Raw genomic sequence first — 19,573 nt, forward strand, 5'->3', positions numbered from 1 at the left:
AGCAATAGGGGAAAAGAACAGGGCAAGAATAGAAGTACTACAGACAGAAACCAGAAATAATGTGGAACAATACAGAGAAGTGAGGAGAAGAGCTAACAGACTGTGCAACAGAAAGAAAAGAGAGTGTCCGAAGAAGAAATTTCAAGAGCTAGAAGATTTAAAGGAAGACAGTGAAATAAGAAAGTACTATTATATTGCAGGCAAAATAAAGAGCGGATTCCAGCCAAAAATAATGGCATGCTCCAGCACAGATGGGAAAATGATAAGGAGGAAGAACAAGCAGTGGGAAGATGGGCAGATATTTCAAAGAAACACCAAATACCAGCCTACAAGACAAAGAGACAGCTGCACAGGAGGAAAGATGGGAACTGGAAGTAGACAATGATGCCAATGAGGTAAGAGAGCCAACACTACAAGAGATCTCCAGACTGTGCACAGACAAAAAACAATCGAGCCCCTGGAGAAGACAGCATAATCCCTGAATTAAATAAAAATGGTGGAGAGGCTGTAACAAAGGAACTTCACACATTAATAAATGATAACAGGAACTATGTCAGATACTTGGAAAACTGGAATAATAAACCCCATTTAAAAGAAAGGGGATAGAACAGCATGTGGAAACTACAGAGGTATAACACTCCTAAGCACAGCTTATAAGATCTTCAAAATTACATTAAACGAAGGGACACTGAAGTGCACAGAAGTTATACTAGGGGTATATCAGTGTAGCTTTTGACAAAAAGAGGAACTACTGATCAAATATTTGTGATAAAATAAATGATAGAAATGTTATATGAATATGATATAGATCTGCATTTCCTATTCATCGACTCAAACAAGCCTTTGACAGCATAAACCGGCAAGAACTATACACAGTAATGGAAGAAGATGCCATATGTGCTAAACTAATAAGATTAATCGGACTGACAATGACAGAGACAAGAGCAAAAATAAAGGTCTTTAGCAGGACAAGTGAAGGCTTTACTTTCATAAAAGCGTAAAGCAAGGTGAGAGTCTCTCCACTGACCTATTCAATATACCCCTGCATAGTCTAGTAAATAAAATCAACAGAAGAGGTGCCACATTTATGAAAACTAGCCAGATATGTGCGTATGTTGATGACACTGCTATAGGAGGAAGAAATATCAATACACTCCAAGTAATATATCTGGCAAAGGCAACAGGAGCATTAAAAATTGGCCTCATAGTGAAAGAAAACAAAACAAAATATATGGTCATGTCACAATCTGAGGCCAGAAGAACTGCTAAAGACCTAAACATCAATGGCAAATGATTCAAAGGAGTGTCCTCTTTAAACTACCTGGGAGCCCCAATAACAAATAACAACATTATTGGAAAGGCTACAAGGGGAAGAATACAAGCAGGAAACAGAGCTTACTTCGCAAATATGCAACTTTTCAGAAATAGCCTCATTACAAGAAAAACAAAACTACTAATATATAACTCCATAGTCCACCCAGTTATAACATATGGGTCAGAGGTATGGACAATGACAGAGATGACAAAAATCCAGTAAGAGCCTTTGAGCAGAAAATACTATGCAAAATCTATGGTACAATATGGAAGTAAGAAGACTGGAGAACATGCTACAGTGCCAAATTACAAGTATTAATACAAGGTAGGGACATAATATAATTCGTGAAATCACAGAGAATATGATGGTTAGGACAAGTGGAAAGAATGGCAAGAGGACAGAATTGCAAAGAAAATGATGAAAGGTATGATCCATTCAGCTAGGTAAAATCGGAGACTTAGAAGAAGATGGATTGACAACATAACAGCAGATCTCACCAGTTTAGGAGTTCAGGAATGGAAAAGAGCAGCAAACAACCTATAAATGTGGAGGAAAATCACTGAAGAAGTCAAGGCTCACCAAGAGTTGTGGCGCTAACAAAGAAGAAGAATTTTAGGCAAATGCCAGGATGGCTCCTTCATCAAGGCCATGATCGACCACCTGTCCGATCCTCATCAAAGCATACTTACACTGTTTCTACTATGTTACAATGACAAAACTTATTGTTAAGGTGGTTCCTGGATGAATAAATAAATAAAGTGTTGAACAAGAATAACTAGTGAGCAGTCACATCATCTAGAACCACTCCACTGCTATGCGGTATTGGAGACACTATACATGTGTACAGTGTGATTATAATTAAACGTTCAAAATTCTGTAGAAATAACACCACTGGTCAGAATGATGTCAAATTGCAATGGAATATTATTGGAGTAAGTGGAAAACATGTGGCAGAACAAAAAAAATAGTGTGAAAATTGATCAATAGATGGCACTGTATGTGTCAGAACACGTAAATGGAAACACCTGTCATGCGCACAACCCATTGAAGTTGGTATAATCATGCTGGGTACACGGCTTTTCCTCCTTTCACGTCTGTGAAGTTTGCCATGACTGTCTCAGTGCAGGATTGCGCTCTGCTGGTAAAGCTGTACTACAAGAATGATGACTGTGCACATGTTGTTCTGCAGTAGTTCAGGACACAGAAGGGTTTTAAAATAGGCATGGGTCCAATGACTGCTGTGGGTCTGGAGAATATGATTTGGAAATTCGAAAAGATGGGTCTTTTTTAGTAGAGGGAGCAAACAAATTGATTCGACATCAGCGGAAGCAAGTGGCCACACAATGCAGGAGGAGACGAGTGGTGGTAAACGTGTAGTGCATGGAGAATTGCCAGAACATTGGACATACCCATGAACACAGTGTGTAAAATCCTATGAAACATCCTTCTTTGCTATCCATTCAATATTACCCATGTGCATGAGTTGCTTCCTGTTGAACTTCCAGCAAAGAGAGATGTTTGCTTTCGAATTTCTTGCTCACATGGAAGTGGATAATGATTGGCTATGGAAGATTTTGTGGACAGACGAATCCCACTTCCATCTGACCAGGATATGTCAATACATAGAACTGTCGAATATGGGCAAATCAAATTCATCCTGAAAAGGTCACTGTGTGGTGCAGCTTTACGGCATCATTTATCATAGAACTACATTTTTTCAAACAGGACAGGTGCTTTTGGTTCTGTTACCTTGTACCGTCACTGCAAGCTCTCCAACAGTGTTGATGTGTGTGGATGGGATCATTTTTATGCAAGATGGCACACCTCCGTACATTGCAAATACAGTAAAGCAGCTGCTGAAGCGCCACTTCAGAAATGCTAGAATTATCAGCCTGCCATTTTCCTACAGCCTGGCCATCCCGATCACCTGAATCCATGTGAATTCTGGCTGTGCGACTATCTGAAAGATGTTGTTCAGTGTCCCGATTGGCAAACTTAGCTGCATTGAAGGCACCCATTGCGCAACACATCTGAACGTGACCCTTGGAACAGTTTTGGAACATGCTGTTTCCTCGATATAAACTTGTTGCATAAAATGGTGGACAGCATACTGAACATAATTTGCACCAGTCACACGGAAATTAATAAACCCGATTTGTTTTTGATTTATGCTTTTAATGCCTTTTTGGTCGCAGGACAATTAAAACTCGATGTGAGTGGATGCTTTTTATGCGTTTTTTGGCCTCAGGACAATTAAAAATCGATATTTCCCATCCAATGTGATACGACCTTGCCTTGGTGGATGGACTTACGTAACTAACAGTATCACACCTGTACACTCATGCACACTGAGTAGTGCACTTTGTTTAACGTCAAATGTACACCTTAGGCATTGCTGTATGATTCATTTGTCATTTGTAGTCAATCACTATTAAATTATGATGCTTACAGCGCAGCGCCATCTATTGCTACATTTTGTAATTATTTATTTTTCTTCTTGCCATACGTTTTCCCCCTTCCCCAATAATACTCCATTGCAATTTGATGTCATGCTGACCAGTGGCGTTATTTCTACAGCAGTTCGAAAGTTTACCTTTAGTTATAACCACCTTGTATATCCACTCACTGCACGTCACAAAGCACAGAGATTGGCATGGCTACTGAAAAACTACCGCTGGATGATTAAAGCATGGGAAAATGGCCAGCTGAACTTATGAGTCAGGGTACACACTGGGCCAACTACATCAAACAACTTCTCAACAGAACTCTAGAACAAAGTATGATGACCATCCAGGAAACAAACTTCCTAACACAATGTCAGAAAGTAAGGACAAATTAATAAAAGTTTTTGAAGAGGCCCCCCCTCCAAAAAATAAATAAAAAAATATATTATGAGGAAGATTGTTGCAGAGTTGCTTTAGTGTATTTACAAGTTACTGGTACAAACTTTCAATGACTATCCCTGAATATCCTGGTGTGGGAAAGCTTAGGACAAGTCCACTTGGTCCCATGAGATCATATGAGAAGATATTGAATGATATACCGAACTTCCCGTGGTCATAGGCCGCTCTTTGTTTTTCTAAATTTTACCTTGGTAAACCACGGTGTGGTCTATAATTGAGATCCCCCCCACGAGATCATAAAGTGCCCATTTCAAATGACATATACACGTATACTGAGGATTGGAAACTTAATAGAGTAGCAGTTGATAGAAAGAAGGAAAGTGACTTTGTCTCACAAAATTGTGTCAGCTTGTTTGTACAACTTGTTCACTTTCTAAAGAACAGAAGCAAGGTGACTGATATGAGTCCATATTTTGATATAAATAGAATGGTCTTAGTCGGTACTGATAGCTGTTTTTGGTTGCAGCCAACACTGCCAATCACAGTTGGCAGATGACAGTGTGTTCAATGAGTCTACTTGTTCACAAAAAAAGCAGAAGTACATAATACATGGAATTCCAAGCCACAGAAATGTTATATGTATTTAAATTTGATGTGGTCAAAATTTGAAGATGTGTTCACTGCAGCTACTCTCTGCTACAAAATACACAGCAGTTACCGCATAAAGCACATTTAATATTAAAAGTATCTGAAAGCCATTTTGCTACTTTTAAAAGATGCATATGTTTTACTTTATAACAACAAAAACATTCAATTTATGACAATTTAATGTCACTGGATAATAAAACATCTATTCACCAAGCAACAACAGAAAACACACATGAAAGAAGGTTATAATTAGACAAGCTTTCAGAGCCGGTGGGCTCCTTCTTCAGGCAGAAGAGTTGAAGGGGAAGGAAAAGGACTGGAGAGGTCTAGGAGAAGGGGTTGATTTTGAAAAGTCACCCAGAACCATAGGTCAAGGAAACTCCTCCTCATCCTGCCCAGTGAGTGTCTCTTACCCTTTTCACAGACCTCCCCCCCCCCCCCCCCCCCCAAGTCCTTTTCCTTCAACCCTCTGCCTCAAGAAGGAGCCACTGGCTGCAAAAGCTTGCCTAATTACAACCTTGTTTTTGTGTGTGTTCTGCCACTGCTTGGTGAGTAGATTTTTTTATCCATCCAATTACATTATATATTTTATGAGATAATGGAAGTGTTCGATTCACCCCTCTGCTTTGACCAATGACGTCACCAATATGGTGGAAATAACCATTCACAACAACTCCCATACTGCTCCTATGACATCATCACATAAACATGACAACAAACACGAAAATAGATCGAAAAACCGCCAAACAGATATTCCTCCAAAAATATAATGAAACTAATGGACAAGTGGGAGAAATTGAGGGTTTTTAGGTGGGGACAAACTAAATATAAACACATGCCAGTACACCAAATGGCAAAAAACACTAAAATAACAAGACCCCACAAAACTTCCCAAATTCCACTACACACAAAATCCACTGGAATAAAAAATAAATAAATTAATTAAAAAAATAAAGCTCCTCGAAAATCAAAATTGGAATCGAACACTTCCCTTGACCTATATTGGTCAACAGCAACTAACGATACCAAACCAGCCATAGCCACAACCACACCTTGCAATCAAACACTTCCCTAAAGTCATATAAGTCAACAGCAAATCAAAATACCAAATCACCAATACAAGCAACCAAACAACTTACCAACCCCCACCAACCATGTAACAAAAAACAAAAATCATCAACTCACCACACACACACACACACACACACACACACACACACACACACACACACACACACACACACACGTGCAAACAAACAAAAACATACAAATCAACAAAAAAACCACAACCCAACCCCCCCCCCCCCTAAAAAAATAAAAGGCCCAAAAACAAAAAAAGTATCCCATTCACACTCTACAACTCCACAACAACTATAACAAAAAAAATCCCCTACACAAAATCAAAGAAAAAAACACCCCCCCCTCCGCCCCACATCCCTCTACGAACTTCACCAACAACTAACCACAACCTCCCCCCCCCCCCCCCCTCCCAAGCCGTAGCCACCACCCAATACCTAACTAACCCACAACCTTTGGCCTATACATCCTGCTAATCGCCCTTTAAAAAACCCTAAAAATACAATAGCCCTCAGGGACGCACTTCCGCCAACAGTACTCATCTAGATGAGACTGAAGGTTAGAAGAGCGCCTCTTCCCCCTCCCAATCACCGACTTAACTGCCGTCCAAAACCCCTCTGTAGTTCTCGTACAGGCCCCTGTCTCATAATTCTTAAACTCAACACTGTGGTTCACTACTAAATGATTGTACCCCTGCTGACGCAACTTCCTATAAGAAGAAATAATGTCTGAAACTATAGTGGCACCCTCTTCAATAAAATCCTCAATCAATCCCACTAATTCCCTTTTTGTCTGGCCTTCCAAAACCCTAAATACACATTCTGAACCCCCTCCCCCTCGATATCACAGCCCCCCACACCCATAAACCAACCAAAGACTTACCCCTCCCATACTTTCTCTTCCCAACTGCGACTCTTCACTCTCCACAACACCAGGCCCACCCAATCTACCCCTGTACTTAATATATTCAGGACATGCCTCACGACGATAAGAATACCAATCAAGTACTGTTCTCTCACTCACACCACCTCATGCGCACAGAAAACTGTGAGAGGATTTACAACAAAAATGATACATCATTAACACAATTTCTCGCATGGCCCAACCTAGACTTCTCAAACCACGAACCTCGCCTAATGGAGGGCCATAAGTTATCCTTACATCACCTCCACATATGGCCGCCTGTGTTCCGAGATGCCAGAAACTTTAGTAACCCTCATTTCTTCATGACACATTGAACACTTCACGACTTCACGACTTCAGCCAACAGGCCCGAACAGCTAAAGAAATTTTATTAGAGACAACGCACTGTCCCCCATCATCACCGACATCCAAAAACTGTTGACCTAGACAGTCATATCCATACCTACCAAAGACATAAACAAAGGAATTTACCAAAATTCACACATGATGAACAGAAAAAAATTTACAGTAACATCAACATAGCAAAACCAAAATTGTTAATTCACTGAAAAATATTCTGCTGAAAGCACAGTCACCACCGATACCACACACATGTTCATGCAAATGAACTCCATACGCCACATAACACGCTACCCATAAACACACCACCAGAGAGAACCACTGACCACAACAATATGCCACCTATAAACATGCCACACACGCAAACTAAACCAAAAATATCACCTAACACACACCACATAAACATACCACCAGAGAGCACCACCGATCACATCAAAACGACACCTACAAACACACCACTCTCACAAACTAAACCTGACACCGTCGTGACATCACACACCACAACAGCCTTACGTCACGGGTTAAAGCCGACAGGCGGAATCGGATGCTTTCGTTGACCCTATTTTATTTTGTGTGTTTCATTTTATTTTTTGAAAACATTGTCAGCTCTCTGGAAATGTCATTTTAGTAGTTGCCAATATGGATTTCAGATATCTTTAACAAGCATAAAACATTTATGAACACTGTGGCCACACAAACAAAGAATTGTAATCAAATCTAATTAAGATAAGATTCACGCAACACTGAATGGATTACTCGTAACAATGACATTTTATTGCTTTTGTCAAAAATATACAACTGCAAGTACATAAAATCTGAACATACTGAAACACTACGCAGTTGGTCCCATTTATTCCAGACTATCAGTTTCACCTAAATCAAGCACAAACTTCTCTGCATCACCAGCATCTTCATCCTCACCCATTCTTGATGATCCAGAATTTTGCCCAGAGTCACTAATATAAACGTGGCCATCTTCAGACCCATCAAAATAATTGGAAATTCAATTTTTTTTAACTTTTCATGACAAGCAGCCAATATCTAAGGGCACACGTCTGACACAGAAGCACACTGCAAATGGGCCTTCTGGCATCAGAATTGCCCTGTTCATTATATAATCTCTATAGAACTGCCTTATATTAGCTCTGAGTGAATGGTTTGTACACACATCCAAAGGATGCAACACTCTTGTCATGCCGCTAGGAATAATAACTAAGTCACAGTTTCCTTCTTCCGGATTCTGTTTCATTTGAGCACCAGTGCACCCGTGAAAAGTATGAACCGATTTGATGTGAAAAAGAGTTCCTAACTGCTTTTTCCAAACTGCTGAAATCCAGTCTGGGGACCAGCTGCTCTGTCAATCCACCCCCTGTCACGAGCTCTTACAATAATACTCCAGGTGGGAAGCTTTCTCCTTTGGGGAGGGTTTTCTAATTAAAAACCACATACAGTGGCAATTTTCATCCAATCTGTCATAATGCTTAACATCACTGCGCACTGCTGCTTTTCAGCACCACACATATGTATTGGCACACTATGTTTCCCTACCAAAGTGCTGCTCAGGCATATCAAAATAGACTGACGTTTGGTATGCATTCCCTATCTGGGAAAGTAAATAACATTTTTTGTGTCAAATATGGATTATGCAATGCTGAAAAGATAAATTGTTTTCGTAAATTTGGGGCAGTTTTTGTGCAGTTGTAGTTCTTCAATGAACAGGCAGATTGTTTTGTTGCATAAATCGCAAAACCCAATCATACAAAACTTAAATTTTACTGGCAATATATTTCTTCTACATGCTACTTTGCTGCCTTCAATTTGAATTATTTCTGCTGTAGCAGCATATCCCATATTTCCTATTCTTGAATCACAAAATCAAACAAGTCTTTTTCCACATCTGGATATTTGCACTATTGCCCTCAAAATGCCCAACAACTTTTCAAACTATTTAGGAGGTTTTGTTCACTTGTTCATCATCAACGAATGTTTTTTTTTCATCAACATCAAATCTGCTTTCAGCTACCCATTTTCCATGTTCCTTTGCGTAGCTGAAAACCTGAAGTTAAAATATTTCCTTGTAACTAGCATACTCCTCTCCCAATGTCACTGACAAACCAAAAGATCAACTTTTCTCTTGCTCTCAATCTCCTTACACTGTCCCGTGAATTAGTCACATCACCAGTTGTTGTTGTTGTGGTCTTCAGTCCTGAGACTGGTTTGATGCAGCTCTCCATGCTACTCTATCCTGTGCAAGCTTCTTCATCTCCCAGTACCTACTGCGACCTACATCCTTCTGAATCTGCTTAGTGTATTCATCTCTTGGTCTCCCCCTATGATTTTTACCCTCCACGCTGCCCTCCAATACTAAATTGGTGATCCCTTGATGCCTCAGAACATGTCCTACCAACCGATCCCTTCTTCTGGTCAAGTTGTGCCACAAACTTCTCTTCTCCTCAATCCTATTCAATACTTCCTCATTAGTTATGTGATCTACCCATCTAATCTTCAGCATTCTTCTGTAGCACCACATTTCAAAAGCTTCTATTCTCTTCTTGTCCAAACTATTTACCGTCCATGTTTCACTTCCATACATGGCTACACTCCATACAAATACTTTCAGAAATAACTTCCTAACACTTAAATCTATACTCGATGTTAACAAATTTCTCTTCTTCAGAAACGTTTTCCTTGCCATTGCCAGTCTACATTTTATATCCTCTCTACTTTGTCCATCATCAGTTATTTTGCTCCCCAAATAGCAAAACTCCTTTACTACTTTAAGTGTCTCATTTCCTAATCTAATTCCCTCAGCATCACCCGACTTAACTCGACTACATTCCATTATCCTCGTTTTGCTTTTGTTGATGTTCATCTTATATCCTCCCTTCAAGACACCATCCATTCCGTTCAACTGCTCTTCCAAGTCCTTTGCTGTCTCTGACAGAATTACAATGTCATCGGCAAACCTCAAAGTTTTTATTTCTTCTCCATGGATTTTAATACCTACTCCAAATTTTTCTTTTGTTTCCTTTACCACATCACCAGAACTCCCAATAAATCCAGTATTTCCACAACGCACGAGTCAAGTGTAGAAAGCCTGCCACCTAGTTGCAGAACAGGTGAAGCTATAATTGTAGCAGAGCCACTCTTTCTGTCAACTTAACAGTTAAACTGTAGTTATGCTAGCACTGAAGAAGAGGAAGGAGAGAGATGCACCTCAAAGTATTGTCTAATTGAACTTCATTGTAAGTTTAGTGTTGCGGCCTATATTTGAGATTTACTTCTTACTATAATCTCTTTTCAAAAGTTAAGGTGAAGCCCAATTTCACACATGGCCTACAATCAAGTACATATGATAAGTAGCAAAACTAACAAGCAAACCACTGATGTGAGTTCAGTACAAAGGCTTGAATAAGACTGGGAGATGCAAATCTATCTAGAAGTTGATTTTATCAATGAAAAGAAACAATTTTTGAAAATATAACTGGATAGGTAAAAAATCTACTCACCAAACAATGACTGGAGAAAATATACATGAAAGTTAAGGAAATGTGGAAGCTTTCGGAGGCACGCCTTCAACCCTCCTACCAGAAGGAGCAACTCACTCTGAAAACTTTCACATTTCATTAACTTTCACGTGTTTCTTCTCCTGCTGCTGCATGGTGAGTAGATTTTTTATCCAACCAATTACATTACAGAGAGTGATTACAATATCTGTGGACTCTGAAGAAATACAGAAAGAAGGGTTACAATCTTAAGTCTCTCTGATGTCAAAGTACTAGCACAGTCAGAAAAGGAATTGGGAAAGAAATAAACTCAGCTGCAGTCTTCTCAAAATTATCACAGCATTCTCCCGAAGAGACCTCACAAACAGCAGGCCAGAAAAGGATCTGAACCACACTACTCCTAAATACATGGAAACTGTCTTACACTCTGCATCATATCAGCCATAAGAAAATGACGACACAGACTGAGATGTAAGTGTTGGATGTATCTGGAATAGATAATAAAATAACAGGATAGCACAGCCATGACACTGGAATTTTTCTTTACAATCTCACCCAATTTTAATCTCACAGATAACGCCAGGGACTGTTTGGGTCAGCAGGTTAAAAGTAGCAATCAACATCCCTGAAATTTGGTAGCTCTAAAATGGCACACCCAAAAAAATTGCAGACTCCATTAATCACCCAGCTGAGACTGTTATTTAGGCTAATGACAGTGTTACAGGGTATTAGCCTGATGTCTTCTAGGAACAACTAATTTTTTGTGTTGTGTGCTTACATATGCTATAGACATTTGAATAAAGAATCATCAAAAGCAAAAAGAAAATAAGTTTCTAAAGCAGACTCAATTATCAAACGAATAGCAGTATATTGCATCTTAGACAAAATAATGAGATATACCAGTCATTTTACAAGTTCTCAATCATTATAAAAGGAGAAAAAAATATTTACTATGAGCACAAGGGAAAAATTTAACCAAACCCCTAATTTCCAAGAAAGGAGAAAAATGTTATTTCTGGAAACATAAGAAGTTCACACTATACAGAATAATTCAGAACTATATAAGGAAATAAGCCAGATGATGTCTCGGGAAACATAATAGTAAAGAAGGGTATGCCTAACAAGAAACATCAATTTTCTTCCCCTTCTGAAATTATGATAGATCACCCAATATACCACAATGCACAATGATGTCCTTCATTTGAGATGTACTCTTCCATAGTTTAACTGAGAATAAATTAACAATTCTCGTGGTTTAGTTTTCACTTAATTTGCATTGTACTCTGCAACTACACCATTTTCTGGAAGGAATTATTAGATAGAACAGCATCTCAAAACTTTGAATCACACAAAGGTCTCAAATAAAAATTGTTAGAAACTAATAATGATCAATACCAGAAACGCATACAACTAAATTGATCGTTGAAATTTTCTTACCCTAACAACTTCTGTACAAAAATCCATAACAATTGTTGCTTTTGCTTCAGTCTCCTTTTCATCCTTGTGCAGTTCTAAAATATATGTCCCATCAACTTCTTGCCTGTAAAATAAATACACATATATCGCAATAACCATTATGTTGTGTAACATAAATACTAATGCATGACTTAACTTTCATGCTGAAACATTGTCAAATGACTTTAAAATTACATAAACAGTTGTTAACTTTTGACAGTAAATGATGGCAGAATATACAAGAACTCAGATAGGTGCATAGTATCAAGCTTTAGTGCCAGCAATGACATAGGTGTATCTTTTGGCTTTTATGGCTTTATGCCATGTGCAATTACTGCAAAACAATTTTCCTACTAAATGCAGTGACACTACCTTATTTTCTTTCACACAAGCGTAAAATAATTATCAATGACATTCACAGCATATCACTGATTGCCAGTACATCAGAACCAATGAAAACACATCTTTTAAAATTCTTGTTTTCAGGAGAATATGGAGAAGGTTAGCTATCAAGGAAAAAGTCAACCCCGCATCAAGGGGCAAAAAGAATCTCACTTGATATGCTACACTTTTACAGTCACATACACTTCATAGTTCAATCACATTAAAAATTATCAAATTTAATGTTAATTTCTCTTGTTATTTTTTCCCCTATAATTGCTCTTTATTATTCTCGCAGTCGTGATTTATTAAACCAGTAAAATCACTAGTGAATGCTTAATTATAGATGCACCATGTCAGAATGTATTTAGCATTATCACTACCATTTTTAACAGAGAAATTAATCACTGCCATTAGTCACAATTATAACTCTGTCAGTGTATACGTGTGAGTTGCTTTACATACAATAGTGATACCTCATGGCCATGGAGGTGTGAGTGAATATGTTGTAATAGGCTATCAATTCAATCAACACTTATTAAATTAACAGTTACTGTTTGGTTTAATTAGATTTATATGATGTAATTCTGGTGAAGAACTAAGTATACTCATATTCATTGCCCATCATACTGCGTCAACATAGGGGTAACATTCCCTTTAAACACAGCATGATTGTTTTATTTGGGTTTATCAAGTTTAGACTGCTGAGTAAACTGTTACCTCATATCAATTCTCATCAGCATCATCAAATAATTCTGAAAATATCATTATTTCATAATCTTTCAATTGTTCATACTTAGACCAAATGCCTGACTGATTTACAGACTCAGTTCAGCAATTATTTCCAGTTTCCGTGACCTTGTGACACAAAAGCAACCTTAACAGTACCTATTACTCACGGTGCTTTTAATCAACTTCTATGTTTTTCATCAATTTCTTTTATTATAAGACAATTAACACTTTGGTGTAGTCTCTATGTGCAGTTATCTTTCTTCACATCTCTGTTTTACTACTTTGAACTAGTGCCTGCAAAAAATATGTTTTCCCGTGGTCTGCAAACTTGTTTACATTTGTTTTCAATTGTCCACCAGTGGAGTGACTGTAAAAATTCCAGTTTCTTCGTAAAACACTTCCCTGCACAATGACATCTGTCTATGCTATTTCCATGTTACTTTATCCTCACAAGCTGAGTCCTGAAAACCTCATTACCCAGGCACAGACAATCATGAACTACATCTCTGTCATATAATTTTATTCAGTAATTCTAAATTAATATTGAGCAAATCTCTTTCTTTTACTTTATTATAAATGTTTATACCCTTATACTGTGGATTTTAAGCATCAAGTTTTAAACATAGGGTAGGCAATATAAAATTATGTTGACTCCTGTAATCAGGCTGAAATTGATTTGCTACAAATAAATCACGGTTACTGTGAACAAAGATAATCAATTCATGGATGCACAGTTAGAGAACACTTAATTTCTCCACCATCAAGTTTTCCTGCACACACTGATCCAGCAAATTTAGGGTTTTGTGAACAGTAATGTGTTCTGTTGTAGTTTAAATGTGTATAAACAGAAGCTGTGAACATTGGTACAAAGGAAAAGTACACAGCTCACACCCAGCAGGCATTCAGCAAAGGTAAGCAAGAAGATAAGAGTTTCTCAGGCTTTGGCACCAGCAATTAATGCTGTTTTTCATTGAGTGGTCTGCTTTACACTTGAAATATGTATGAACTACTTTTTAAATACTGCAAACTTAAATAAGTACATACCTCAAGTAACAGTAACGTCGCTTGAAGGATTTAGATCCTAGATTGACAAACATGCGATCACTCCCTGTTTCTGGGCCTTTCATCAAATAGCCCTGTTTTGTGATGCCATCTGCTTTTAATGCTGAATCCTGAAATTTATGGAAAAATTCATTTCAACTGATATGAATCTGATGATAGTTTATGAGAAAATTTTGCAGTAATAGCAAGTAATGCAATAATCTATATAAGAATGAGGTACTGGATGAGTTTTAAATTACTTCCAGCAATTTCTTTAATTGTAAAATGAAATGGATTACTGACAAGAATTGTTACACACACTTAAGACATAATGTACATCACATATCATTGCTGTTAACTATTTGCTCAATTTGCATAAAATGTTCGCAATTGTTCGACAACATTAAATGATAATCACTCCATAAGTAAAATGGAAAGGATGGATGGCTGGACTGATTGGGGTTAAAGCGACCAAACGACAAGGTCATCGGTGCCTCAATCGTCTGTGTGTCAAGCCAGGAATAGTCCCCAAGAGACCAAGAACACAGATGACAAATACACTACTGGCCATTAAAATTGCTACACAAAGAAGAAATGCAGATGATAAACGGGTATTCATGGGACAAATATATTATACCAGAACTTACATGTGATTACATTTTCACGCAATTTGAGTGCATAGATCCTGAGAAATCAGTACCCAGTACAACCACCTCTGGCCGTAATAACGGCCTTGATACGCCTGGGCACTGAGTCAAACAGAGCTTGGATGGCGTGTACAGGTACAGCTGCCCATGCAGTTTCAACACGATACCACAGTTCATCAAGAGTAGTGACTGGCGTATTGTGGCGAGCCAGTAGCCCGGCCACCATTGACCAGATGTTTTCATTTGGTGAGAGATCTGGAGAATGTGCTGGCCAGAGCAGCAGTCGAACATTTTCTGTATCCAGAAAGGCCCGTACAGGGCCTACAACATGCGGTTGTGCATTATCCTGCTGAAATGTAGGGTTTCGCAGGGATCGAATGAAGGGTAGATCCACGAGTTGTAACACATCTGAAATGTAACGTCCACTGTTCAAAGTGCCGTCAATGCGAACAAGAGGTGACCAAGATGTGTAACCAATGGAACCCCATACCATGACGATGGATAATACGCCAGTATGGTGATGACGAATACACACTTCCAATGTGCGTTCACCACGACGTCGCCAAACACGGATATGACTATCATGATGCTGTAAACAGAACCTGGATTCATCTGAAAAAATGACGTTTTGCCATTCGTGCACCCAGGTTCGTCATTGAGCACACCATCGCAGGCGCTCCTGTCTGTGATGCAGCATCAAGGGTAACCGCAGCCGTGGTCTCCGAGCTGATAGTCCATGCTGCTGCAAACGTTGTCGAACTGCTCGTGCAGATGGTTGTTGTCTTGCAAATGTCCCCATCTGTTGACTCAGGGATCAAGACGTGGCTGCACAATCTGTTGCAGCCATGCAGATAAGACGCCTGTCATCTCGACTGCTAGTGATACGAGGCCGTTGGGATCCAGCACGGCGTTCTGTATTACCCTCCTGAACCCACCGATTCCATATTCTGCTAACAGTCATTGGATCTCAACCAACGCGGGCAGCAATGTCGCAATACAATAAACCGCAATCGCGATAGGCTACTATCCGACCTTTATCAAAGTCGGAAACGTGATGGTACGCATTTCTCCTCCTTACACGAGGCATCACAACATTTCATCAGGCAACGCCGGTCAACTGCTGTTTGTGTATGAGAAATCGGTTGGAAACGTTCCTCATGTCAGCACATTGTAGGTGTAGCCACCGGCGCCAACCTTGTGTGAATGCTCTGAAGAGGTAGTCATTTGCATATCACAGCATCTTCTTCCTGTCGGTTAACTTTCACGTCTGCAGCACGTCATCTTCGTGGTGTTGCAATTTTAATGGCCAGTAGTGTACCAATGAACTCAACTGTTCCCGAGAATCAAGAAAACCAAGAGACAGGTGCAAGTATAAGTGAGGGAGGGAGGGGTAAAAGGGTGAAGGTGGGTGACTCGCCCCACCCATAAATCAGCTAGAGGACTCCAAGGTTCATTACGCAACAGCAGGTGCACCCTCTGCATCTGACCGGTGCTTCCACACCCTCCATTACCACAAGAAAGCTAGCAACACGGGGTAGTGGATAAAGTTTTAGGAAACAGAACAACAATGATGAGGCAGTAAACCAACAAAAGATGTAAAAGAATAACAAGAATTAAAAAAGTAGGAAGGGCAGGAACCACACTGGACCACCAAGCAAGGGCAGCAATAGGTGGGTGCCCCGGGCCGGAGCAGGCGACAGAGCACCCCTCCAGTCCCTCATGCGACCAATGAGGCTAATATACCCAATGTCACTGACAGGAGTAGAAACTACTTTCATGGGTAAAACGTACAAAATCAGATTACTAGCAAGTTTAAGATTTCACAGTAAGGTGGCCAAATTAGGGCAGTCCAGTAGGATGTGAGCCACTGAGAGATTGGTTCCACCCCAGCAGTGGGGTGCACCATCATGTCAGAAATGTGGCCACGGGCAAGTCAAATGTGGCCAATGCAAAGCTGACAGAGAACAGTACCGTTTGTCGGCGACAAGTTGACTATTGGCATGGTGGCTCTCAGGAATGGCCGTGCCACCACATTATGAGTGCTGAAGGGAGAGGAGCACCGCCACCCACGTTTTGTGCTTAACACGAAATCTGAGGCAGCACTTGCAGAAATATTGCCCACTTACGTGACACTTCCATCAGACCCACTTAAGTGACACTTCCATCAGATTGGAAATCACCTAATTTGTTGAAATATTCATGCTCAAGAGTTTTAGCTACAACTTACGTTACATTTATTTATCGCAAGTAATGAAAAAGAAAGTAAATGAATGTACAACTTACGACACTATGAATCTAAAGCCAGAAACTGATTTCTGGAATCTGTTTGCACATTGCATTTATTAAACACAGCACAGCATAAAGTGTAATTAACTGTGGCTGAAAGAACTGTCAAAATGATGTTCACTGAAGATCACTGTCATTTACGTTTGATTCAAAAAAAAAAAAAAAAAAAATCCATCATCATCATAGGTCGAGGGCATGGTACTGATGGAATCAATGACCTTTACCATTATTCCATCTCGTGTCCAGTGCTCTTGCTCCAGCTGCTACACTGCAATAACGTTGGCAATCCTGAGCAGCAACTGAATGGAAAGCAGCATTAACAAGATTCTGCAGTCTTTCATTTGACACGTCACCAGTGACATTGTTCTCCCTGAAATTGCATTTTATGTTGGCCCATGACAGTTTCATCGGATTTAGATCACAGTTGTAGGGTGGTAAATGGACTATTTTGCAGCCTTTACTCTCAGCGATTTTATCCACAATGTACACTTTCATGGCTAGTTTGTTTTCCTTTTTAGGCAACAGTTCATTCTTCCTCCTTGAGTCATTGTTTATTTGCCTGTCTCAGAAGCACTCTAACATCGTAATCCTCTAATCATACCTATTAGGCATTTTGCCGAACTTCCTGTCGTGGTATGATGCATTACCCATACAATCACAGAATGTGGTAGGATATAGGAATCACCATATCTGCAAACACCCCTCCCTCCTCCCTCGACATCTATTAGTATCGTCAACTTCAAGAAATTCCCAAGATAGTGAAAACAGTTTCTTGCATGAAAGTTCCTGACAAACTAAAACTTTGTGCCAGATTGGGTTCCCAGGTTCATGTCTCAGTCTGGCACACAGTTTTAATTTGTCAGGAAGCTTCAAATCAGCACACACTCTGCTGTAAGGTAAAACTTCGTTCTAATTTCTTGCATCTTGCTGCAAATACTTGCCGAATTGGTCATTTTATGAAAGTTTTTCTCAAACTTACAGAAGTTGTGCGTGTTCAGTATTGTGCAAAAATGTCAGTGTTAAAAATGAAAAAGGCGAAACAAATGTACCACTGCAACCCATATATAATAAGAACCACAAGTCAAGGAAGTGCAAAATGAGTTGACCAATCAATTTGTTTTGCCAGAAGTGGATTTTTGATGATTTTTTTAGCGTTACCATAAACATAAATGCATTACATTTATGATATACGCAGCAAGGACTGCTTGCAAAAACTGAAGAGTAATTAAAAAGCAGTTTCTCGATAAGATACCATGCCGCAGTGTTTCCTGTTGACGACGATGAGATACCATGCTGCAGTGTTTCCTGTTAACGAATATTTGATTATGCAGGGGACAAGAGATGTTCGAAATTTGCATACGACATCCTCAAAGTTTTTAATCTACATGAAATGCTCTGATTATAGTTAAATGAACAGTCTCTTGGTAACACCAATAAGTAGCTCTCGAACATTTTTGTCTATTTTTTTTTATTTTTGTGTTTCATCATGATTTTTATTCATTAACAATATTACAGTAACAGAGAAGACTGCTTTGGTTTTTAAAAACAACTGCACTTCTGCAACAACTATGTGCAGAAAGTTCCTAAAAAAAACTTGCCCCAGTGATTTGAACAAGTAAACTTGAGTAAGATTTTGTTGTAGTGTAAACACCTCAACAAGTACTTACAGAAGTACTTGCTATATAGTAAATACAAGCCTTTTGTAGTACTTCGCATCTAGGGACAGCGTGATGTTGGCAGCGCTCAGAGACAAATGAATACCTTTCAAGTGATGATTTTCTCCACTTCTAGCAGCACTAGTGCAATCTTCAAGTTATTGTGGCCAAACAGTTGATTCTCTGCGAAAAGCACGAAGGGAAGAATGCCACTTTGTCATGGTCTCCTTTACGGTTCACAGCTTACTCAGAAAAACCGTAGCAGTAGCACACCAGTTTGTGTTACAAGCCTCAAACAACTGATGGAGTAGAGTCATTCGAAGGTCCCGTTTTGGTACCCCCATTTCCAAAGTCAGCATTCTAGTAGCCAACTTGGACCAAGTTAGCATGTTCATTTCCTGGGATCCCAATGTGACCTGTGGTCGAAAGATGACTGTCCAGCTTGGTGGAGGCCACCAAGAAGATCTTGGATAGTCACAACCAATGGGTGTCGAAGGTAGCACTGGTGAATAGCCTGAAGACTACTCGGGGAGTCACTGACAATTAAGAATGTCTTGGCAGTGCAAGAATGAACATGGCTGAGGGCTCAATTGATGGAAACGAATAAACTGCACCCAATTGTCAGGGAGCATAATTGACTGGACCCTGCAGGTATTTAGGCAAACTTGCTTCATCAGTTGACTGTAGAGCCACCTCCAAACCCAGAAATGGATCAAGGACAGGC

At 39.5% G+C, this 19,573-nt stretch overlaps 1 protein-coding gene across 1 annotated transcript in view; it reads right to left on the reverse strand.

Annotated features, from left to right (window-relative positions):
* Nucleotides 1–19,573, reverse strand: part of LOC124798092 (dedicator of cytokinesis protein 9) — a 340,161-nt gene that overhangs the window by 278,120 nt on the left and 42,468 nt on the right. The window contains exons 5-6 of the mRNA XM_047261335.1: nt 14,265–14,392; nt 12,090–12,192 (exon numbers count right to left, since the gene is read on the reverse strand). Coding sequence (XP_047117291.1) covers nt 12,090–12,192; nt 14,265–14,392 — 231 coding nt within the window. The remainder of the gene's footprint in view (nt 1–12,089; nt 12,193–14,264; nt 14,393–19,573) is intronic.

Source organism: Schistocerca piceifrons, chromosome 5 (assembly GCF_021461385.2).
Source record: "Schistocerca piceifrons isolate TAMUIC-IGC-003096 chromosome 5, iqSchPice1.1, whole genome shotgun sequence".
Taxonomy (NCBI): domain Eukaryota; kingdom Metazoa; phylum Arthropoda; class Insecta; order Orthoptera; family Acrididae; genus Schistocerca; species Schistocerca piceifrons.